Below are 26250 nucleotides of genomic sequence, written 5' to 3'. Positions count from 1 at the left end.
TCATCACCCCACGTGTAGATCCTGGCCTAGTCTATGTCACGTAACGGCAACAACAACTGCGGACTACTTGCTTGTGTTCGTGCTGCAGAATTTACTGAGCTTCTTTTACTTCTTTATTTAATATTTACTTGAATGTATTTTTATTTTGTTTCTTTATTTTACTTCTTTATTTATTTATATTTTCTTATGCTATGATGTTTGTCTGTTGTCTGATTAAGACATTTCATATTTTATACCTGGCCATTTATGGTTGTTTATATTGTTCAATAAAGTTATTGGTAAGAAAAAAGATGCAGCTACTGAGCCTGTTATTATTGTATAAAGCGCACAAGGTTTATGCGCATGCTCCAATTCTTCTGTGTGTCTCCGTGGCAGAATTACAGCGCCACATACGGGTCTGGCATGTATACTACATCGTTTTGAGCCGGTTTCATTGGTTTCATGTGTACGCAGATATTTCTTGAGACGACATCGTGTTTACGTAATTGTTTTTTAGAACAAGGGAAAGATCGGATAGGGAAAGCTCTGGCTTCGTGTGGATGTGGCCTAAGCGTTTCATAATTGTTTAGATGTTCTCAAACTTTTGAGATCACTGTACATACTGCCTCCACAAACAGGAAGAGACTATTAATGTGAAAGACCTTCTCTACTTTTTCTCTAGAACTGCTCTAATATCAACTGCCTTATGGTGGAGTGTGTCGTGGATCGTTTGGATCGAGGGCGAAGCGCTGTGATCAAGTTCAGATCCCGTCTCTGGGCTAACACCTTCTTACAGGTACTTTTATTACACAAATATACTTTAATTTCTTCTAGGTTAAAATAGTAAAAAAAAAAAATAGTTCACTTAAAAATTTTATTTCAACAGTTACTAAGTCACTGGGCTCTAATGTTTTTGCTTGCCAACATTCTTCGAAATATCATCTTTTGTGTTCCGCAGAAGAAATGCATACAGGTTTGGGAAAAAGGTCAAACAATGAAAGTCAGTCTGTCCAAAACAACATTGAACCCCATTAACTTTCAATGCATATCGACAAAAAAAACCACTTCAAAATATGCTGTTTTCCGTTCGGAAGAAAAAAAAGCATACAGTTTGGAATAACATGAGGGGAAGTAAGTGATCCCTTTAAGAAACCTGCTTGAAAAACCAGCATCCAAAAGCACAACATCTCCCGGTCTTTTCAGCAGGGACACAGTGTATGTCATCACAGAGAAGGATGCAGCATGGAATCTACTGTAGTGTTTAAACATTCACAAACTGTCACAGTGTTTTTAGATGTTATCTTCACAGTATTCCTGTAAAGTCCTGCTGGTGATTTTCACTTCTTAAATCACTTTATGATCAAAGGCTCCTATTAAGCTGCGTTTACACTGACTGTGATTTGCAGCAACAAACTGACCGGCAGTAATTCATTTTCAATGAGCGTTGGCTATTTGAGGTGACATGAGCGACTGTGGCTGATGCAACGAAGTTGAGCAGAGTTCAGCTTTCATGCAAATGCACAATAACATAATTCGGCAACTACCAATGGGAGTGCAGACAGTGAAGTGTAAGAACAGTGTTGTGTTTTAACGGTATAGTTCACTCACCCTCATGTCATTCCAAACCTGTATGACTTACTTTCTTCTGTGAAATACAACAAACTAGCCTACATCAAGATGTTAGGTCTGGCAACTCCCCATAGACACGGCTCAATCCGAGGGGCGGGATAAACGGCTGTCTTTCAAATTCACTCTGCACGCAATAGGACAGCGCTTCAACCAACCAGAGCGTTTTCCCAACAGCGGAGCTTACGTTAGTTGATAGATTCAGCTTTTGAATCTGGCCGGCAAAACTACGAACACATCTTCCTTTTTTAAGAATGACTTAAGTGCCGTTCTTTGCTCTTTTCTCAAAGAAAAACTTAACTCCAAGTCCTCCAGAGTCGCGGTCAAAGTCTTCAACTCTTCTTTGTTTTCAAGTGGCAGGTAACCGTCGCAACTCTGTCGTCATTATGTTAAGCCCGCCCCGCCTACTCTATACACGATGTGATTGGCCTGACCCAATTTAGGTTTTTACAGCTCCGAAAGTCAACGGAGAGTTGCTAGACTACCCTGGCTGCAAAATACATTTGCTGCCGCTAGGGTGCGTCTAGATTTCTAGGCTAACAACAAACGGCTTTGATTGTTTGTTTGTTAATATAATGAAAGTCTTTTCATTCCAAAGAAAGAAACTCATTCAGTTTTGCAACAGCATGAGGCTGAGAAAATGAGTTCATGGCCACCCTTCCTCTCTGAACACGACCAAATGTTTAACTCAACCTCAGATGTTCGGCTGGTGACACAGGAGATGACATCACCAGTTAGTTAGACACCTAGGTCATGTGACGCCATAAACCCTGACATCGTCAGAACAAAATGCTTTCATCTCATCTTCAGAGGAACATCTACAGAAACCAGACACGTGTATGAGAGCACGTACGCTGGTGTGTCTGCAGGACAGTAGTGCTCTTTGCATGTGTGTGAATGATCCTAGTTTGAAGGAAGTGCTTTAAGTTTTGTTTTGCTGCTCTTTTGACCACTGCTTCTCGTTAAGCCTCATCCATGCTGAAGCTATTACAACTCAGCGCCCTGTCAGACACCCGCCATGTGCGTTCTGTTAATGTTAATCTGACATTTTCCTCTTCTGCGAGGGGCCAGCCTCTGTCCCGCTCGCTCTGAGATGGTTCCATGTGTGTTGTATTTATGCTAATCCATTGCTTTCCTCTGGCAGAGACGGAATGACCACTACACGCTAAACTCCACAGTGTCCTTTCAAGTGACGGCCATGCCTTATCGGATCAAAGCTGAGACACTGCCACACCAGAGTAAATCAGTGAGTAATCTAGAGTTTTTGTGTGGGTGCGGATTAAAGAAAGTAGAAAACAACAGAGAAAAAGGAGAACGTGGATTAGAGCAAGAGAAGAAAAAGATTCTCAACTAAGGGTTAAGATACACTAAATGCCTATGAGCTCAGTTTGTTTAGCTTTGATAAGGAAGGTAAAGGACATTTATGGGGTAGCTTGAAGCATGGGAGTCTCTTAACATTCGTTTTTTTGCCGTCTGTCAGTTTTTCCTATTTAGAAGAGAGTGGATATGATAGAAAATGATTAGGAGCAAAATCAGGATATGTTGCAAGCAAGATTCAAACTCTCAGTTTCCACAAGAGCACCAAGATTCAGTGCGTCACCAATTCAAAAGTTGGGGATCACTATGATTTTTTTTTTTTTTTTTTTTTTTATTAATAGTTTTATTCAGCTAGGATGCATGAAACTGACAGCCAAGACATTTATAATGTTACAAAATATTTACATTTCAAATAAATGCTGTTCTTTTGAACTTTCTATTCATTAAAACAGTAACACAAACAGTAAGCAGCACAACTGTTTTTAACATTGATAATAATACATATTATAATGATTAAAGTATTGTTTACATTTTAAATTATATTAAAATAGAAACCAATTATTTTAAATTGTCTGTATTTTTGATCAAATAAATGAAGGCCTGGTGAGAGACCTTCAAAAACATTAAAATATCTTACTATCCCCAAAGTTTTTAACAGTAGTGTGTGTGCAAACCACTAGGTTACCGCTACTTACTAAAAACCCTAAAAATAAGTTTTTTGGGGAGACATAGTACCAAAGTACCACCATGGTATTTCTGACATGTACCATGTTATTCTTAGACGTACATTGAAGTACCATATAATACTATGGTACTGAAAGTCATGTATTAATGGTATCACCAACACTTACTGATACAATCACTGTACGCTTTAACCGCCACATTACTTTTTTGTGTGGCTCTTTATGTGTATTAACTGCATCAGTGCTTCTTAGCTGAGTGCTATAATCAAATCATAACACCCCTACTTTCTTCTCTTTGTACTGTATAAAACTGTCAGAAAGGAAGATAACTAAATATTAAGAATAAACAAAACATTCATAAGGAGCTTCTGTTACATTTAGTGTAAAAAAAGAGAAAGAGATGGGAGAATATAAGGGATAGTAAGCTGTCAACCTGATGTATGTGTGCTAATATCATAGCTACATCAGTGGTAGTAAAATATTAATGACCTCTGTGTTTGTGCGCTTGTGTTTTTAAGATCGGCACATTTGTGGTGTGGGCCATTCCTGATGTTTCCTTTGCCATTCCCCTGTGGGTAATACTTTTGGCTATACTGCTGGGACTGCTGGTGCTGGCTATGCTTAGCCTAGCAATGTGGAAGGTAGGTTGGCCATAACACACACACACACACACACACACACACACACACACACACACACACACAGACAGACTTATACTCTCCTTGTGTAAGACTACTACTACTATTTTTTTTATAGTCTTCATCTGTCTGTCCAAGTATACTACACATTGATTTATGAAAAATGTGAAGGATTAAATGCATGTTGTGCATCAGCTCTGTATTTCAGAGAAAGCACAGAACGCAGAGGTCTATTGTAGAATGATGCATGCTATTGTAGCACATGCAGGACGAAGCTGAGCTACAATCACATTATCTAGGTTTGTTAGTCCGACTTCACAAAAAGTAGACTGGCATTTCAATTAAGAACTGATAACTGTATGTTACTGCACATAGTTTGGATTTTCTGTTATTCCTGGTTGACAGAGGGCTCTCAAAGTGTTTTATGTGATTGTTGGCATTAGTCTTCAAGTCTTCCGTCTGTAACTGCGTCTCTGCTTCAGTGAAATAGCAAAACAAAGGAACTACAGGGGGTAGAGAAAGAGATGGCTGTTAGAGATAGAGTGAGAGAAGGAGATGGTGGAGGAAGTGGAAAAGGGGGTTGGAGGAATTGAAGTGAATAGAGGTATGGGGAACATTGAAGAGCTTGATGAAAATTGGCAAATCAGATGAACAGATAAAGGAGAGGGAGGGGGCAATGCTGTTGCAGTTGGGCATTAATGAGCCATTTGTGATTTTATCAGTATTTTGTCTACAGGGCTGTTCTCAGGCACTTGATTGGGTCCCTATGGAGGAGATGTGCCCTAATTGGCCAACATACACAAATACACACATATGCATTAAACACGCTGAAGAGTGACGAGTGTGCGTGGGTGCACAAGAGGAAATGTCAATCGGATGCTGAGAAGTTTTTTTTAGAGCAGCTGAGGCCATTTAACAGGCTATTATACATCTTATAGATAGTGTCACTTAAAACAGCTTATTATGTAGGTAGCCAGTGTGCCTGATGCTTTCACTTGATGCAAACTTTCGTTTTTGTGATTAAAATACATGTAAAATATGCACAAACACACACACACACATATGCATTAAACACGCTGAAGAGTGACGAGTGTGCGTGGGTGCACAAGAGGAAATGTCAATCGGATGCTGAGAGTTTTTTTTAGAGCAGCTGAGGCCATTTAACAGGCTATTATACATCTTATAGATAGTGTCACTTATAATGGATTTGAAGAAAAATTAGATGCATCCTACTGAGATACAATGTAATTGCCCCCTCTTGTGGTGAAATTGGTTGTTGACGAAGTCAATGAAATTGATCAAATGAAATTGATCAAAATCAACATTTTAAATTAAAATGTATACATACACTATATATATATAATTATATAAATATGTATATATATTTCATTTAAATTTAATTGTCAGATTAACAGATAAAGGAGAGGGAGGGGGAATGCATCAAATACAAGAAATCAATATTTTTATTCAGCAAGGATGCATTAAATTGATGAAAAATTACATTAAAGACATTTATAATGTTACAAAAGATTCTATTTCAAATAAATGAAATATAACTTTGTATTCATCAAAGAATCCTGAAAAAAACGGGACACAACTGTTTTGAAGATTGATAATAATGTATGTTTTTTGAGCATCAAATCAGCATATTAGTATGATTTCTGAAGGATCATGTGACACTGAAGACTGCAGTAATGATGCTGAAAATTCAGCTTTGATCACAGGAATACATTATATTTTAAGGCGAGACACTACAGGTGAATAGGGTAAAAATTTTAACTAGCAGATATCACCATGAAACTTTCCCAGTTGATTACCTACATTAAGATGAGAAAAAAATGTATTACAAGTTTTCTGTAATTTAATGTTTAAATATGCAAATTAGCCAATATCTAATTAAATATGCACTAATTTGCATATATTTAAAAAAAAACTAAATCTGAGTATTGGATAAAGCCAGGTTAAAAATTATTTTTTCATTGTGTTCACATATTAGATGGGAAAAAGGGATTTATGGATATCTACTTTTGTTATCCTGTAAATCAGAATATACTGTCAATAGCCTTAAACAAATGATTTTCGCCATGTTTTTTGGAATAAAATGTTATATAAATCAGGCTAGGAATAATATATTTACAAATCCCTCTGTAAATGTCTTCATAATATAACTAGGTACAAGACTGGAAAGTTTGGTTTATATAGGTGCTACTGAAGTGGAGATTTCGGACTTGAAGTATGAGAGAAAAGTCATTTTGAGAAAACAGGCTTTAAAGATTTATCATCATCCAAAGAGATTGCGCATTCAGCCCTTTTACATGATGCTGATAAAAAGGAAATTACCATATTTGGATCCGACAGCATTGTACAGGAGAGAGAGAGCTTTCCAGCGGTGCATGTGATGACAGGGTGCAGACAGTGATTGCGGAGCAGCATGTTGATTAAGAACGCCAACTTTTGTTGAATTTATGAGAAATCTACAGACGCGAACAGACAAAGTGTAGTAAAATAAAGACCTAAATGTGTATTTCTGACTTTTTTTCACCACAAGTCTGAAAGAAGATCAGAAAAAAAAAAATCTCAAAATTGACCAGTAAAAAAAAAAATGTTTTTGCCTGCCATGTCTCGCCTTAAAATATATTCAAATAGAAAACAGTTCAATTAAATTAATATTGTTAAATATTTAACAATATTACTGGGTTTAATTTGTTGTTGTATTTTTAATCAAATAAATGCAGCCTTGGTGAGCATAAGAGACTTCTTTCAAAAACATTAAAAAATCTTACCGATCCCAAACTTTGGAACGGCAGTGTGTGTGTTTGTGCGGTCAAAACTTTGTCTACGACTTCTTATGATTACTGCCCTGATGCTTATAACAAATTGTTTCTAATTTTAAAGGAAATTATATTTAATCAGCATGTCCGTAAATAGATGTGGATGTAGTTGATCTCCATTGATTGTGGTCCTCTGACTCTCTGGTCTTAAATGGGTCATTGTCCTTCAGCCTTAAGAGCACATCTGTGCAACTGTTTTAGCAGACAAAACATTGGATGAAAGAAATAATGTCTGTTATCCCAGGGATCACATTCTCATCCTCTGTTCTTTTTTTTCTTTTCCCCACCCGCCTCGTCCCACCTGCTCTGGTTCTTCAGTGCGGCTTCTTCGATCGGGCACGGCCACCCAAAGATGATGACGTGTCAGACCGCGAACAGCTGACCGCAGAAAAATCCACAGATGCGTGAGAGCAGAACAGAAAGGAAGGATGAATAAAGAGGCCATGGGATGATTCTCCATGAAGACAGTGGAGGAGCTGTGTTCAAAGGTTTCAGTATCTTTGTAGAAGACTACAGATCCAAGCCTCTAAATAAACTACAGCTGCCACACTGGACTGCGATCTGTGAGCTGGGCCACAGTACCACTCAAAAACTTTCATAAAGCTTTATTTAAAATGGCAGAAGATCAAGAACTCTTGATAGAGCTGCAATATCCACAGTATCCAAAGAGCCACATTGCCAGTGCAAGACTAGAAGCTGACTAATACAATCCCAAAGATTAAGATCTCACTGTCTGATCAACTCCATCGACTTCCTGTTAGGTTACGATGAAACAGTGATTACTTGTTTAACATTATCAATGGAACTTAATATCATATGTATTAAGTCACAAGGTCTGGATCATTCCACAGTACACTTCACATAGGCCACACACACACTGCAGCTAAATACAGATCCACCCTTCTTTTAAGTCATTTTTTCATATTTAAATATATGACACCAAACAGTTAAAAGTGTTGGCATCCATGTTTCATGTTTACAGCAGAGAGATGCTAAAACTGTTTATGATTATTACTAGAGCAGTCTTGCAGTGTTTTATATATGGCCATTTTTTACCGAGTGTTTAAAGAAATTAAATGTCACATACAGTATACAAATCATTTGTCACCTACAGTATGTACATTATGGATTGTCATAAAAAGAAGCAAATTTTACAGATAAGAATGCGGCTTATTGATCATGATAAAGGTGTAGTGGTAAATTCTGCGATCTGTGGCTGACTAGAATCTTTATTCTTAAAGAGCTGGTGCATTGCATCAGCCCACAATGTAGTTTCACAGCAAAGCCTCATATGTCTACATGCCTTGTCAATGATTGTTCTGATTACATATTGAAGCTTGTAAAATAATTGCTCAGTAAGCACAAAGATGGGGGAGGGGGAATGAATAGATATAAATTACATGTGCAATAATGGGACATTTTTGAGTTGATCATTTGTGTGTACACTGGCTCCAAAATGTTTAAAACCTGAGGTTCAGGTTGTTTTGTATATAAAGTTAAAATACTTATATTTGTCAGGCTGGCATGAATATTTCTTTTCCAAACTAAAAAGAACAAAAATATTTTGTCTTTCAGTGCTCTAAATGCATAAGTAATGTTAGATGAAGAAGGCACATTAATTCCATCTGTTGGGAATTCATGTTTTTCTGATTGCTGCTCTAACATGTTGCATTCAGAGCATGTTAATGACAAAAAAATATTATTATTTTTTTTCATATGGATGTTTTTACTTCAATCAGTGCCCACCAGTGTCTTTTAAAACATATGGACTGATAATACAAGAACTGTTTTAAAATCAACTTAGTCATGACAAAACCACATCTTGTTATATTTTCTCCTTTGGAACGATATGATCAATATTTCAGTCCATGAATCATGTATTGTGATGTGCAGCCCTGTCTATTTTACATAGATCTGAAATTAAAATGAAATTTAAAACTATTCTTTATGTATTTGAATTGTTGAAATATTCTTCCTTTTGATTGTACAAAGTTACGTTGTAGGGCTGAGCGAATATGTACTATCATCACAATAATATACTAATGCATATCTAGTGCAAAGGATTCTTCAATATGCTGATTAAGGACTGTTGGGACACTCCAGGCACAGGATGGTTCTGTCTGGAGAGACAGGGTCGTTTACACCTCAATGACACATCTGTACCATTTGCTTCACAGGACACATGTGCTTTCCGCTACATACTATTTATCTACCAGTGTGTTCTAATATATAACTCGCCATGTTTGGTCTTATCTGACAGCTTAAACTGAGCTGAATGGTGGTGAATTTAATAGAGATATTAAAATATCCTAATGTACAATCTGGGTCAGGGGTTATTAACTTGGGTCAGGTTAAGGGGTCACCACCTGCGTGACATAATTAACCAACGTGGTTGAACGACCAATTTGCGGTTTCGGGAAACAGTCGTGAATAGCTAGTTGATTTCTTCAACGATGCATCGTACTATGGTAGTTAAGCAGCAAGTTGGGTTATTGTACGTACGGGAAACTCAACCCAGAGTATGTTTTTCAGAGTAACGAGTATGTGAGCTCAGCATGTTTCCTAAATATCTGCATACATATTATGGTATTTGTATGCTTTAGTACAGTTAAAAACTTACTTACAGCACCTTTACAACTTTTAACTTTAAAGAGAGGTTTCAAAATAACAACAAATTAATGGAGTCAGATTAACTCTTTCCCTGCCAGTGTTTTTTAAAAAGTTGCCAGCTACTGCCAGCATTTTTTATCATTTTCACAAAACTTTCATGGCCACCCATAATATTGTTGTATGAATATCTGAACATGCAAGAAAGAACAAAAAATCTGAAAAATCACCCAGCCCTAATATATTTATATACTGTAAGCTCGTCTAAATTGGTCCAATGGTGGTATCCGATAGAATGGGTGATGGTCTCTGCGCGTTACTGTCTTTAGTTCCAATTAAACTTATCTGACTCCATTTTATCACGACCTCGAATTTAGGTTAGATTGCCAATTGGTTATTGGTCAATTATATAGTTTAGCAATACATTTGATTGTTCTATTTAACTCTTTACTTTATATTTTACTCGTTCATTAGGAATCTATGTCGCTCAGAGGTCCTCACACCTTGTTTAACGCGGGTCTCATGTTCACAAGCTCATCAGTTTTGGTCACCAAACAGAGGTAATTGGATAAATACCTGAGATGATTGCATTGACGCTTACACAATCAAAGATACTTTGGTATAGCCCCCACGGAATTGCATACACTTGAATTTAAGGTATGGCCACTACTACAGATATAAGTAGACCAATATTAATTCTTTTATAATAGCTTTGGATTGGCCATGCCGTGGTTTCCCACGTACACTTATCTAAAGTAACATTAAATTAAAACAGAGGTAAGACACACCCAAATTTAGATTGGTCAGCAGCATTTTTGCTGTTCTAAACGGAAATTCACTTCTTGTCTTTGCAAACCAAGTGCACTTATTAGTCGTCACTAATCTGACGCAAAACTTGCGGTAACATACAAATTAGTTGAGAAAATATGAGAAAAATGAGAAAATCTACTTGAGAAAATAATTTCAGAGTAATTCAGAATAAAATCAAATGTAACTATATTATGTCAGGTAAATTTCATAATCAGTTCAAATATAATCAATACAATAACATCACATGCTCAGAGATAAAGAGTAAAAGATGTAGGCTAAACCCGACATTTAGAAAAATACCTTGAGGTATTCCTTGAGGTCCTTCAACATTATGGGCGGATCTGAGTTACAGAATCGCCCTGTGCCTCGTTGCATTTCTTTATATAGACAGAAACTTCTTTCACATGGAAACATTTGCTAACAATGGGAATTTGCATTCAGAGTTTACACCTTTTGAGAGCAGGAGGCCATTTGGCCGGAGGACACACCCACCTCTGTCTGCAAGTTATCTCTAAACTCTTAAAAACTTGATTACCTTTTGGTTTACTTCTTTGGGAATGAGACATTTGTACCAGTCGCACAGAGACATTTCAAATGATACCAAACATGTATAATACTGTGTGATAATTATTCACATTAAACCATATAGATTTTTGGGTGAATACCTGGTGATCTCAGCGTGAGAGAGAGACAACATGGGGGAGGTGATTGACTCAGGGATGCTAGTTTCTCAAGAGAGAGTCAAATGTTATTTTCGAGAAAGGTCCTTTGTCTTCTCGGGGAGTGGTCGTTCCTCAACCAGACTGCCCAGCATTTTCTAATTTCTCAATTCTTACAATACCTATAGGCCTATATGGGCCATTCAACAGAATTGGTTCAGAGTCAGTGTAAGAAATTCTTGTATGATAGTCTCAGCATGCAGTATATAACAGGGAAGGATTTCTTTGTTCTGTAGGAAGGTACTTGCTACATTTGTTCTTCATTACTATATGTGGACCTCTGTGTTCAAATGGAGGAAGGGTCTTCCATTCTTTATTCTAAAGCAGTATAAGGGTCCTTCTGGATCCAAACGTATATGTGGTGATCTAACTGACCATATGGATTTGTTATTCAGTGTATCGTATTCCTATATTATGTAAGGTATTCTTATTGAAGGTATTCAATAAGATATCTTATTGGTTAACTTGGTGATACTCCCCTCATATTCTTGCTATATCTTCTGAGACAAAGATGCTAATAAACTGGAGAGATACTTGTCTCCCTCAGCGCTGAGTCATTGTTCATTCAAATGCTAATTGCTAGAAGGACTGGAATGAGGCACATGGAATCTTAAATCTAACACTCAGAGTTGGAAACGTCTTGGAAAAAAATGTGTCTTTTCCCACAAATTTTGTATGTATGCAAATTGTATAATATCCAAGGTACACATTTCTAGTAATTGTGCAGTTAATTATCATATTGTATTTTCAGAAGGTTTTGGAATAGTTCTCCTCTCCCCAAATTTGTCACTACCGAAACACAATAATACATAATTTAATAAGAAGGCTTATATTGACCTATTAATATTTTGTTTACATCTACCTTGTAAATATATTTTTTGCTATTTTTAAAAAAAGTTTTCACAGGTAAATCGATAACAATTACAATTTTAACAATATTTCAAGTGTAATTTATAAGATTTGTTGTATTTTAAATCCATTCTTTCTTTGTAAAAGGCATTAAGTTAATCACACTGATTTCAAAGTTAAGGATTCATTAGTTTGAATATACAATGAACCAAACACTATAATAACATCTTAGTTGATAATTCAATATACTTTATTTTAGACAAAACATGCATGTTTCGGTCGTGATGGCACATTTTCAGGAGTGACAGTAATGTTTTGGTAGCAACCACATCACATTACAGAATTTTAACTCACATTCTAAAACACTACTAAAACATACTAGGATACTAATGGTTTGCATAACTGTACTAAAATTTTGTTTATTTCCCCCAAATAAATGATTATGTGTTCCCTTTTATCACTATCAAAACAATGATGACAATTTTAGATACTTTTGAGCCTAACTCAAAGATTCTAATCAGCACATGGTTAACTAGCACAGTTCTGAACAGACAACAACTAAATTTGATCGAATAACACTCAAAAAACCATGTCACAACCGAAACTTCACCACATGTTTCAGAACTGACTGTTTCAGGAGTGACCATTTTAGATACCTTTGAGCCTAGTTCTAAGATGATAACCAGCACATGGTTACCTAGCACAGTTCTGAACAGTTGTCCACACATAAAAACAAAATTTTATGGAATAACACCCAAAAAAGTTTGCTCAATTGCAGAAAAAAAAGGTGTTTGGTAGTGAGGTTCCTTAAAGTTACACACAGATTGTCAGATTTTTGAACACATTTCCCTCAAAATGACGGTACTTGTCTACAATGAAAGAGAGGCTATGAGAGAGAGGGACACAGGAATATTTTCTGATCAAAAATGTAGGGGTGTGGTTAAAATCAGTCTCAGCCAATGGACTAAAACACACAATGTTTCGGTAGTGACATGAAAATGTGGGACACATTTTTTTACAGAAAATTTCATGATTTAAAAATAAAATATAAAATAAATGTTTTTTTTTTTACTTCACTTTTTAAAAGAAATCAAAAATATATTTTTAAAAACAACAATGGAAAATTAAAAAAATTCCCACACATTTGAGTCCTTACCGCAACACTGAAAAAGTCTCTTAATATGACATTCGTTCAAAGCCAAACAAATCTAGATTCTATGGAAACAGAAATTAGCATGTGAGCATGGCTGACAGATTAGGTCACACACAAGATCCTGAAAAAATAAGAAAAAGATCATCTTTTCTTCTTAAGTATTTATTGTGCGTCCTTACCGTTCAGCTTAGTAATTGTGTATTTTGAACTACATTTTAAAAATTAATTTATGTTTCTGTTGAATACATGTATATTTGGTGCTAAAAGTCAATACTGATGTATCAGACCATGCTAACTGCCAGTTATCTGCAATATTAGCAAAAATGTAATTTCTGCAGCTCGTCTTTACCGCAGCATTTTAGGTGTTGCGGTAAAGACCTTGTATTGCGGTAGAGACAAATTCAAGGTTTATACTGTTACACTGATCAGCCACAACATTAAAACCACTGACAGTTGTGGTGAATATATTATCATATCATCATGATATCAAGGGGTGGGATATATTAGGCAGCAAGTGAACAGTCAGTTCTTGAATTTCATAAGTTGGAAGCAGAGAAAAGAATAAGTGAAAAAATCTGAGTGACTTTGACAAGGGCCAAATGGTGATGGCAAGACAACTGCATCAGCATCACCAAAACAGCAGGTCTTGTGGGGTGTTTACGGTCTGTAGTGGTTAGTGCCTACCAAAAGTGGTGCAAGGAAGGACAACCGGTGAACTGGCATCAGGGTCATGGACACCCAAGACTCACACATGCACATGGGGAGCAAAGGCTCACCTGTCTGATCCAATCACACAAAAGAGCTACTGTAGCTCAAAAAAATTCTGAAAAACGTAATGCTGCCCATGATAGAAAGGTGTCAGAACACACAATGCATAGCAGTTTGCTGGTTAGCAGCAGACCGGACAAAGTGCTTATGATGACCCCTGTCCACCACCGAAAGTGCCTACAATGGGCATGTGAGTGTCAGAACTGGACCAATCGACCAAGAGATAGCAGCAGGATGCACTATGGGAAGAAGGCAGGCCGGTGGAGGGAGTGTGATGCACAGGGCAATGTTCTGCTTTGGGTCTTGGCATTCATGTGGATGTTACTTTGACACATACCACCTACCTGAAGATTGTTGCAGACCATGGCAATGGTGTTCCCTGATGGCACTGGCCTGTTTCAGCAGGATAATGCAACCTGCCACACTGAAAAAATTGATCAGGAATTGTTTGAGGAACATGACAAAGAGGCGTTGCCTTGCCCTTAAAATTCCCCATATCTCAATCCGAGTGAGCATATGGGATGTGCTTGATGAAAAAAATCTGATCCATGGAGGCCCCACCTCGCAACCTGATACTACAGGGCATATTCAGAGGACCTGTGGAGTCCTTGCCTTGAGGTATCAGAGCTGTTTTGGCAGCATAATGACAAATGACAAATCAGAAAAGAAGACAGTGGAGGATAAACAAAAGAAACCAGAGGACAAAACAAAATATTGAAGGCCTCAAATTAGTTTGTTGTTACAATAGAAATCCATAAATGTATTAGTATTGGAAACAAGAAAATCATTCTAACCCAGTCTTTATTGCAATACCATTTTGACAAAATACATTCTGTTTTTGTCTGTTACTGTTTTTCTCCACAGTAACCTATATTGTTAAGGTTACATTATTAACATGTGCCATTAATATTGTGTTCTCACCGACACAAACTGTCATTACCGCAGAAATTATTTATTTGAATTATTAATCAGATTTTTGTTTGCAAAAATTATTTTTACTCTTTAGATGATTTACACATTAAAATGAAAATATTGTCATAAAAAGCTAAATGTTTTATCTTTGCCATGTATGAAAACAATTGATATAAGGTTAGCGTCAAAATTGTACATCTTGTATTATGCACTGTGATGGTTAAAATTTAAATTCATAGGGGTTGATTTTTTTTATTTTTTATTTTTATTTGGTAGTCAAAAGTGCCTGTTGTTGCAGAAACACCATAATATAGAAATTATATCAGTTCAATCAGTTTACTTCAGTTTACAATCTACTTGATCTTCCACTGGTTGTACCAAATCTCGATCTGCAAATGGGTCATTGTCTTCAGCCTCTAGAGCACATGTGTTTTCATTGCGTTGTAATGGGGTATTTTTGAGTTGATCATCAGTAGTAAATTCATGTTTTTACTGACTGCTGCTTATAACATTGCATTCAGAGCATGTTTATGACAAAATAACGGTGTTTTTTGTTTGTTTGTTCGTTTCATGATCGTTCACCTCAATCAGTGCTCTGCAGTGTCTTTCAATATATGGACTGATACTGATTTAAAATCATCTTAGTCATGACAAAACCACATCTTGTTATATTTTCTCCTTTGGAAGGATATGTTTCAGTCCATGAATAATGTATGTGCATCCCTGCATGTCTATCCCTGAAATCACGCTTTTGACTTTAAAGTTTGCGATTCAATTACCTGCAAAAATTCCATTCGATGGGAGGCTGCTTTATTTGTATAAAGGAATTTCTTTATTTCGCTCAAATCAAGGTTCAAAATGTCTTGTTATTTTGTCTTCCGGTTCATTGCGTTATTATGCTCTGCAGTCAAGGAAGTGACTTCAGACGGAACATTTTGTTTGCACTTTGACAGAAAACGAAATCGAAAGGTGTTGCGTCCGCAAAGTGGCAGAAATGGCCTCGAAACGTCCATTTTCTGAAGAGGATTTTACGTGTCCTGTTTGTTTTGACATTTTCAAAGATCCCGTGTTGCTTCAGTGCGGCCACAGTCTGTGCAGATACTGTAACCAACAGTACTGGGCGACCAAAGGGTCAAGAGAATGTCCGCTTTGCAGAAAAAGATCTACCTACAATAACCCTCCCGTTAACCTGGCTCTGAAAAATTTATGCCAAACTTTCCTGGATTATCGGGGCCCTTCTGAGGAGCTGTGCGAGATTCATCGGGAGAGATTGAGTCTGTTCTGTCTGCATGATGAAGAGCTCGTGTGCTTGCTTTGTAGAGAGTCACCTAAACACAAAACACACACGTGCCGTCCTGTCCGTGAGCTCGCCGAGGAACGTAAGGTAATGCTTGTGATGTTTAGTGACCTTAATACATTTTTTGGCATATTTAATATTCTGATAAACAAACTAATGTCGACTTAATTTTAGATACCTTTTCAGAGTGAACTTAATCTCATGACTAGAAAAATGAAGATGTTGCAACATGCCAAATTTGAATGTAATCACCAGGCTGAGCACATATGTGTAAGTATGAGTCTGATTTATTGTTATTATTATTATTATTAGGGGCCAAGCACAGGTGCGTATGCACCTATTGTATTCGTTGGCGTTCTTCTTCTTATTATTCTGTTCCCTTTCAATACTGTTCACTTCACATTGAGCAGTCTCTGGCACATATGGGGAAACTCAGTTTTCTCCGAATACTGAAGTCTGATTGGTTCATGCTTTTCACAGACAAATGCCTTTCTGCCTGCCAGAAAAGAGTAAGCAGCGTTTGTTGCAAAATGTCGCACCACGAGTGTGGCTCATGCTGGGCTGCCCTGCATCCCTCGGACTGAGCCACGCACACGCAGAGGTTGCACTGACGAGACCAGCTGCTGTCACTGCGAGAGCATGAGTCTCGCACTGCTGATCTCGCGGATTGCTTTCTTCAAAGAAAGCGACCCTGTCTCGCATACTCTCCCGTTCTCTTCCCCTCTCGGGCCGAGACAGAAGAAACAGCGGAGCTGCGCCAGCATGCCTCGCTCTCCTCACAGCATTCTGATTCGCCAGTGCTCTACACCTGTGATGACCAATGTCCCTCTTCTGGAGTGAGCGGAATGGTTTCATTTGGTGGCTCCGAGGAAGAATGTGATGACTTGATTTCTCTGGCGCCATCTGATGCTGAGGACTGGGCATGATGACTCCACCCATCTGCCGCATAAAGAGAGCCTCAGCGAGGCCTCGGCAGGACTCGGAACTCATCCGTGTCCTTACCAAGGAAGTGAATGAGTTGGGCTTAGACTGCTCGGCTCCGGAGTGCCCGCTCGCAGCGGCCTCGACGAATGGTTCTTGCAGCCTGGGTGCCGACAGCAGGCCAATGCAGCGACCAGCCCCATTCTTCCCAGAAGTTCATTAAAAACTTATGAAGGCGTGGCACACTCCCTATTCCACGCCCATCCATTTATCCTCTTCAGCAGCGCTCACCACGGTTGACAGCGCAGAGGAAAAGGGATACACGAAGCTTCCCCCACTAGAGGAAGCCGTCGCCGCACATATGCCCAAACCATGCAGGACTACATCTGCCAGGCTGGCTCCACCCTCCACATGATGGCGGTCTTCCAAATGTATCAGGCCAAGCTCCTCCGCGACATGGACGAGAACAGCAAAGACCCGGCGGCCTTCAAAGAGCTGCGCAGCGCAACCGACCTCAACCTGCTACCTCGACCTCGACCACTAAAGCCACAGCCCAGGTGATCGGGAGCACCATGGCCAATCTGGTGGTCCTTGAGCGCCATTTTTGGCTCAACTTAACGGAGATCAAGGACGCTGACAAGACAGCCTTCCTCGACTCCCCGGTCTCTCCCTCTGGCATATTTTGTTCCTGTAGTTGATGGCTTTGTGGAACGCTTTACGGCAGCACAGAAAACATTGCAGGCAATGCGCCATTTTCTGCCAAAGAGAGCAAGCTGCTCGGCTGCTTCTAGTCGCCTAAATCAACGTCGACTCAGCAGTGTGCCAAGCTGGCGCCCATATCCGCTCAGGCCCAGCAGAAGACAGAACCCGAGGTGAAACAGCACTTCTGCCCAGCAAAGCACAACCAATTTGCCCAAGCAGTCCTGATGTTACGGGCACAAGGAGGAGAAAGCTAAGTCCCGCCGAGGCTGGACTGCCACCACTGGTGGTTCTAGCTCATATGGCGCCCTGGGCGAACCACCCTATTTTATGTAAATGTATATATTTAAATTATTATAAATTGAGGCAAATAAAAAAATAGCCTGCCATAAATCCCCCAAAACTGCACAAAGTTCTGTACAGTAAAAACATTAAAGTGAGTGATATTACGTTTGTTTTTTGGTTTAAATACATTATTATTCTACAAAACATTCTGTCTGGTTACATTAGCTAGTTAGACAGAAAAAGGTTGTGTAACATGTGTAATAGCAACCAACATATAGTATAACGTAAGTGACATTAGCTTATTTTATTAAATGCATAATAATATATTCATAACGAGATGCGTGATAGCTGCATAGGCTACATACCTTCTTCTTTTTCCTAATTTAGGCTCCTGATGCTTTCACCGTGTCTACACCGGACGCAATCGTTGTTACTCGCATCGCAAAAGCTAAAAGCTGTCTACACTGGATGCGACAAAGCATCCAGTCTAGACAACATCACTGATTATAACTGGTTCTATTGTCTTTTGTCACGTTCGCGTCCGGTGTAGACACGTTGTTAGACCTGTTTTCTTATCCATGATTTTAGTTGTGGTTGATTTTGAACTACTCCCGCTCCCTCTACTGACATCACCTCAGGTCTCCCCAGTGGAAGCCCTGAGGTGATATAAACCAAACCCCGCTGAAGTGAGAGTACTTCTCCAGTCGCACACTCCAAGTCCCGTCCAGGTTAATTGACACACACACTGTGAAATGATATCATTGACATGATGTGCATGAGCAGTAAAACCCTGATCGCGCATCCCTTTTCTTTTTTTCGTGGGCGCCCCGTGCTACTCCCGTCAAGAAGCCGCCCTGGGCGGTTGTCCATGTCGCCCATGACCAAATCCGCCACTGACCATCACCAAATCAACCATGTGAGCACCTCCAAACCCCCTGTTCAGTTCCGGGATTTGGAGGCATTGTGTTTGTTGCCAGTACTGGACCCCTGCCACCTGTTGTATGGGCGCCCAGACCTCTTTTTGCTGTTTTAGCGAATCAAATAAAAAACAAACACCTTCACAAAAAAAGCATTTCTCCTCCATTTTATGCCATCTGTGGCTCTCCAACCCCTCGCTGCCCGAAGCCAGGCTTGGAAAGCTATTCCGGGCATTTCAAATTGGGTTTTAGAGACAAACAAAAGGGGTTACTAACTAAGGTCGCTTGCATACCAACCCCACTAACCCCCCCTCCCGTCCCCCCGCTTCAGGGGTCTGTCTTACACTTTGGTCTCGGACACCAACTCTTATGTCCTCCGAGCCAAAGTACAGGTTCTGCTAGCAAAGGGAGTTGTAGAAAAGGTCCCCGCAGCGAGTCAGGCTTTTACAGCCACTACCTCCTCGTCCCCAAGAAGGATGGCGACCTCAGGCCCATCCTCGACTTGCAGATCTGCCCTGGGGATTGGTTTTTAACTATGCATACTTTCATATCCAGATAGCTCCCCATCATAATCCATTCTTGAGATTCACGTTTGAGGGGGTGGCTTATCAATATACTGTCCTACCATTGTATATTGCCAGTGCTTACCACCTTTACGAAATGCGTGGATGCAGCTCTCTCCCCACTAAGGTGAAGGGGAGTTTGCTTCCTGAATTACATTGATGATTGGTTGCTCTTAGCCCAATCAAAAGAAAAATAGTGTGCGTACAGGTCTCTGCTCCTCAGTCATCTAGAAAGCCTGGGGTTCAGAATCAACTTGAGCATCTTGGACAGAGCCAATGTCGACTGCCTGGAAATGATGGCAGTGCTCCTGGCCGTCAAGGAATTTCAGCAGGAGCTCAGGTCCCGTCTACTGAACAAACTGGCACGCCGCCTCCTCCTGTGGGCACAGGACAATTTCCGCTCAGTACGTGCTTTACATGTGCCGGGCTCCATCAACACGGGAGCAGATATTCTGTACCAGAAAGGACCACCCCCAGGGAAATGGAGACTCCACCCACTGATGGTCCGCATGATTTGGAGCATTTTCGGCCAGGCAGAAGTGGATCTCTTCGCGACGGAATAGAACACCCACTGCCCGACATTCTTTTCGAAGGAAAAGGACACATTCATTATTTTCGAAGGAAAAGGACACATTGGCCCACAGGTGGCCCCCTCTGTGCCTTTATGCCTTCCCCTCCGGTAGCACTGCTCCCTCAGGTCATCAGCCAAATCAGGGAGGACAGATGTTTAGTCTTACTCATGGCACCACTCTGTCGGAACCAGCCGTGGTTCCCGGAAATGGTACAGCTGCTGTCTGCAGCACCTTGGCCAATCCCTCTGAGAAGGGACCTCCTTTCCCAAGCGAAAGGGTCAATCTGGCATCCCCAACCCAAGTTGTGGAGACTCCACCTATGGCCTCTTGACTAGAGCCTTCAAGTCTCTCCCGGAGGGTCTTGAACGTGATCTCTGAGACTAGGGCACCTTATACCTGCACCTTTATATGCAGAAGTGAGATATTTTTATCAAACTTTCCTGGCTCACCCCCCTCCCTCCATCAGAGAACACAGCAAGCACCTTAAAGGGATACTTCAGGATTTAGCATTAAGCTTTGTATCAGTAGAAAACCCGTAGTGTTTTCGAATTGCCATGCTTTCCTCCCTCGTGTCCCCCTGAGATGAGAGATTTATGTATTTTTTGTCTGGAAAAAATCCTCAGATGACGCAAAAATCGTCATTTTGCGTCATCGGAGGATTTTTTTGGCCAGAGGCTAAAGACTACAGTCAGTAGTAGGGGGCTGTTCTGCATGTTTTCAACCCGCCCATAGAGGGTGGGATCTCACTCACAGAATGTACACATAGTGTCAGCCGTCTTTCTTTGGAAGCTAAGCTAGCTAAGCTACTCTTGTTCTGTGGAGAAAGCTGAGTACTAGGAGAAAGCTGAGTAGTATGGGTTACCATCCTCTTTTTCCCGTACATGTCCGGCCGTCGAGATCGTCCAAAATGTCCGGGATTCAGCTTTTGCTTTCTGCAGTCGCCATTCATTGTTTACATGCACACCTTTTGTTTCAGTCTAACTGAATTCATTCTGATTGGTGAATCTGAATGTAAAGTTTACATGAACGCTAAACAAGTGATCGGTTCATGTGCTTTTTAACATTTCTAAGAAAATTCTCACTCCTCCATCGCTCATCAGTAATCACGCCACCGACCTCGCGCCGTTCTCCCGTGGCCCTCAGCCTCGTCCTGCTCGCCACAGTAAACATAATGAATGGTGACTGTAGAACGCAAAAGCCAAATCCCGGACATTTTGGGTGATCTCGAAATCCCAGGCAGACTCGTCACGGAGACTCACTAGTAGCCTAGTCTTGTTGTTTAACTGTGTGCTCTTACCAGAAGACGTGGCTTGGGAGTGGCCTCGTAGAGCAGCGAAGCAAGTGCATTCTGGAAGTTGTTGTCTTTCATCCACATAAGCCAAAAATACATTTTCTGGCTTTTCAGTCTAGAAGGCTCCAAATTCAAAAATAATTCCACATTTCTACTACATAAATGACCCATTTTAAATACACATTCATCTTTCCAGAGGTGAAGTATCCCTTTAACTGCTGGTCATTAACATATGAAAGGTCTTCACCTAACAGCCATCGGTCCTCGCAGTCAGCAGTGTTTCAGATGTGTGTGTCCATGAAACTTCATGGATTCCTGTATATGTTCATATACAGCAAGCATCTGGGTATTTAGAACTGTATTTAGAGGGAACGCTCTGGTTACCAACGTAACCTCGGTTCCCTGAGAAAAGGGAATGAGCATTGCGTATCCTGCCGTGCTACTGTGCATATGCGCGAGTCGACGCTATTGCTATTCAGTCGAGAAAATCTGGCTAAATGGCCGGTCTTACAGTCACCCCCACTCTTTCTGGCAGGCTTAAAGGCCATTTGTCTGTGAAAAGCACAGACATGAACCAATCAGGCTTCAGTATTTGGAGAAAAAATAGTTTCCCCATATATAAAATTTTCCCAATGTCAGCGTAAAAATCCTGTATTTTACGAACGCATGAACATATCATTACAAAACTTGGTATGGGCCATCGGCATGATGCCCTGAAGGTGTCTGAGATAGACCAGTACCACCTAGTGTTGAAAAAGGGGAATTTCAGTTTTCACAGGAGTTTCCTGATACCTGAATTCTTGCAAGTTCAACGATACCAAAAATGTTAGGTTTCGCTTCATGGTTAGTGCAACGTTGTGATTTAGCATTTAAATATAGAACATTTTTGAAACCTTTAGTCCGATCAAGATGAAACCACCGTAGGAAAATCGCAAACATAGGTAGTTGGCTACATGCTAATAGCCAAATGTCAAAATTTTTATAGTAAGTGGCAAGTTATTTTATGTGCTCATGAATATAAATGTCTATAACTCATAAACAGAATGAGATATTTTCACCAAATTTGACACTCTTATGTATGGACGCACTAAGAGGAGACATATATAATTGACCATGACATGAAACATGAAATTGCCACTAACTACAATACGGTATTATGATGTACATTGCTATACTTTACAAATGGTGTATCATTACGAAACTGTGCCATCGGCACCATGCCCTGAAGGTAATCAAAATGTTTATAGACAGCGCTATCTGTGGTTAAAAGTTATAATATGCAATTTAAAAAAAAAATGCTAACAGCTTTTGATTAATTTAGCCTAATATCATGAAACTGGTATTAATAAATTGCCTGGGTCACCCCAAGAACATATAAACCAATGTTGCCATAGTTGGCCAAGCTTCTTGTCCGCCATTTAGATTTTCTTTAAAAACCTACTTTTTCTAACTCTTCCAAGACCGTTGGTCTGGTTTTCACCAAATTCGCGTCGGATCATTTTGAGACCATGCTGGCAAAAAGTTTGTGTCATAGATTAAACAGTTTTCATATACTGCATCAACAAAGTGAACACACCACATTAGTTGGGACACAGCGCCACCTATTGGTTAAAAGTGATAAACCAATAAATCATAATACTAGTGATTGTATTATGCTTTTTTAGCCATTTTGCCTATCATCTTAAAATGTCTTTAGTTGCTTATTGTTGCAGTTGGTCTGACATTTATTATTTATTATTGTCATTGTTGTTACTAAGAATTCTATTACATTATATAACATGTTTTTGTATGTGTTTGGTGTTCAGCACCAGGTCTGGCACACAGAGAATGTCATCAAGAAGGATTTTAAGCATCTTCACCAGCTTCTGTATGATGAAGAAAAAGCCATGCTTGCTGCACTGTACAAGGAAAAAACACAGAAAACACAGCTCATTAAAGACAAAATTGAGAAGATGAATGACGAAATATTATCTCTGTCAAAAATGATTCGAGAATTGAGAGGTAATTTGGATAGTGGGGACATCCAGTTCCTTCAGGTTAGCCCTTTATTATTTCTTCTCTACCTTTATTGTTTATTGCCTTCTCTGCTCTCTCATTGCATTCATTTAAAAGGTACAGCAGGACAATAATCTAAAAGAAAAATAGTAAAAGCTTGAAAAAAAATCTACATATTCCAACCTTAAAACTTCTACAGTTAACCAAATGATGTAGGCTGTCTTCATTAACTTTTCATATTTCCTACATTTTCAATAGAAATTCAAGGACATGATGGAGAGGTGAGCAGGCTTTCTCCTTTTCCTATTTTTTCCCCCTCAATATTGAGTTTAAGCAGTAATTCTGAGTCTGACCTCTGAATGTGCTTCCAGAGCCCAGGAGATGAACCAGGATCCAGATCCAGTTCAAGGAGGGCTGATTGATACTGCACAATACCTGGGCAATTTGAAGTTCACAGTGTTGTCAAAAATAAGAGTTACTGAAATAAGTTACTGTGAGTTGATTTATAAAACATTCAAAAATGTTGTTCTCATGGAAGATATAAAGCTTTTCTCAGTGAAACTGACAACAAGCATTTATTTGCTACATTTTGGGGTTAATAATAAAAAAAAAGCGTCTGTGATATAGAAAAAATCGAGTTTAAAACACGTCAAGTTCTTATAAATGTACTCGTATTCATGTTGGTTTCTTATTTCATATTTCACCTTTTTACCATTTTCAGGAAAAGTTCATTTAATGATTTGTCATGTGATGTTGTTTTTAAATGCATTTAACAAATGTAAAAAAAATATTAATTCATAAATATCATGATGTTTTTAGGGAGTCATACTATATGAAATTTTATAACCTGAACCAACGGAGTGTAAAAAGTCCAATTATCTGATGTTTTCAAAAATTGGTTGACAGTGACACAGTCATGAGGGTCAGTAATATAATGATAATAAATAATAATAATAATAATAATAACATGTTGGACCACATAAGTTTTTCAGATATTAATGAGCAGTTTTGTTATCATTGATTGATTACATTTATAAAGCCACATCTTTGCAATATTCTCTGTTTTCAGCTCCTGTGGTGCTCGATCCTAACACCGCTAACAGTCAACTTATACTGTCTGAAGATCTGACAAGCTTGAGGGACGAAGATGAGTTTGAAGAGGAAGACGTGGCTGGTGTGAAGAGGAAGCTGCTTCCCGCTAACCCGGAGAGATTTGATAGGTTTCCCTGTGTTCTGGGCTCTGTGGGCTATTCCTCAGGGACACACATTTGGGATGTGGATGTGGGAGACAGCACCTTCTGGATGCTGGGAGTCACTACAGAGTCTGTCCAGAGAAAAGGAGCCACCAGTCTGCCCAGAGAGGTCTGGTGCGTCGACTATGACAGCGACACTCTCAGTCTGAAGGCTCCTCAGGAGTCATGCATCCCTTTGCTTGGGTGTGAGAAACCGAAGCGAGTGAGAGTGAAGCTCGATTTAGATGAAGGACAGCTTTCATTCTCAGATCCTCTCAGCAATACACTCTATCACACATTCACGACCAATTTCACAGAGAAGGTCTTTCCATTCTTCTGCAATCTGTGCAGCGTCTCTCCTCTGAGGATTGTGCCTGTGGTCAAGACCTGTAATTAAAGGAGATATAAAGTTTGTTTGGAAGTATGTTTCGGTAGAAACACTACAAAAACTGACTAGTGAATTATCTTAGCAAATGTTGACTGTGTTTTTGAGTATTCTCTTCTTTCTTTAAGTAAGCTTGCATTACATTATTAATAGTTAGTTAAACTGTTTTATACTGATCTATAATGCTCAATCTTTTGGTAACTTTAGGTACAGTAAGAGTTTAAGAAGTTAATTTCTTTGAAAAAATTGTCAATTGCTTCATTCAAATAAAGTATAGAGTTCACCATGATCTTTATTGTTGTTTAATGCACCTCATCTCTCTTGTTTGCATGCTAGTGAGAGAAAGCAAATGGCTCACAGAAAGACAACTGTTCTTACAGTTTGATTAAATATCTTACTAGTAAGATTAAAGATGTTACTAGTAACAAATGCCATACACAAAAGTCTCTAATAAATAGTGGAAGTGTAAAATAGATACTAACTTACTAGTAACTATTATAATAGTTACAGAATAAGTGCCAATATCTAATGAATAGTTGAAATGGTAAACAGGAACAGACAACACAATCCAGATATCATGGTAAAAACAGTTACCAGCAACAGTTTGAATATAGATACTATTCATATGTCAATAGTTGATGTCTGAACCACATATCCCCATAGAAATCAAAAGCAAAAAAGTAACAATGGAATAGTTACTAGTTAATAATAAACACTGGGATACTGAATAGTAGAAACATTCAGTACTACTATGTATTATCGTCTATCCATCCATTCTCCAAAATTATTCCTTTTTATAGTATTATAGTAAAAAAGAAATTGACTATTACATATAATACAGAATTATATAATGTAATTCAGATATATCTTTTTAACTGTGATTCTGCTTTTTTATTAAAAAGGTGGTCTCAATAATGCATAAAAAGTATGCAAACATCATGACAGTTGGAATAAATTTACTAGTAATCCAATACTATACATTACATTATACTTAAATTTCCAAGGGGCTATAGGATAAAATTATTTAAATTAATATATTATTAAATGTATTATAATAATTTAGATTAATAAGATTAGAAATTAAAATAATGTAACTTAATTAAATTGCTAAAAAACATTTTTTTTTGGTTTGTTTTTTTTTTGGGGGGGGGGGGGGGGGGGATGTGTTGGACAACGGGCCCTTGAGTCAATGAGGTTTTGA

At 38.9% G+C, this 26250-nt stretch overlaps 2 protein-coding genes across 3 annotated transcripts in view; both read left to right on the top strand.

Moving 5' to 3' along the window:
* The window catches only part of itga8 (integrin, alpha 8), a 71356-nt gene extending 62340 nt beyond the window's left edge, over positions 1–9016 (top strand). Inside the window, exons 27-30 of the mRNA XM_079894034.1 lie at positions 662–775; positions 2750–2851; positions 4124–4246; positions 7393–9016. Coding sequence (XP_079750160.1) covers positions 662–775; positions 2750–2851; positions 4124–4246; positions 7393–7482 — 429 coding nt within the window. The 3' untranslated portion in view covers positions 7483–9016. The remainder of the gene's footprint in view (positions 1–661; positions 776–2749; positions 2852–4123; positions 4247–7392) is intronic.
* Positions 9017–15795: 6779 nt separating this feature from the next.
* On the top strand, positions 15796–25337 carry trim35-40 (tripartite motif containing 35-40). 2 transcript variants are annotated; one of them, XM_079894035.1, is made up of 6 exons: positions 15796–16276; positions 16364–16459; positions 23243–23473; positions 23691–23713; positions 23804–23925; positions 24502–25337. In XM_079894035.1, exons 1-6 carry the CDS (start codon positions 15887–15889, stop codon positions 25059–25061), a joined length of 1422 nt encoding a protein of 473 aa, XP_079750161.1. In that variant the 5' UTR covers positions 15796–15886; the 3' UTR covers positions 25062–25337. The 2 variants fall into 2 exon arrangements, with proteins under 2 accessions (XP_079750161.1, XP_079750162.1); XM_079894036.1 differs by lacking the exon at positions 16364–16459 and having other exon boundaries at positions 15821–16276.
* The last annotated feature ends 913 nt before the right edge of the window (positions 25338–26250 follow it).

This window comes from Squalius cephalus (genome assembly GCF_949319135.1).
Source record: "Squalius cephalus genome assembly, chromosome: 15".
NCBI lineage: Eukaryota > Metazoa > Chordata > Actinopteri > Cypriniformes > Leuciscidae > Squalius > Squalius cephalus.
Note: the sequence above shows the minus strand (reverse complement) of the source record. Positions and strands in the feature narration are given on the sequence as shown.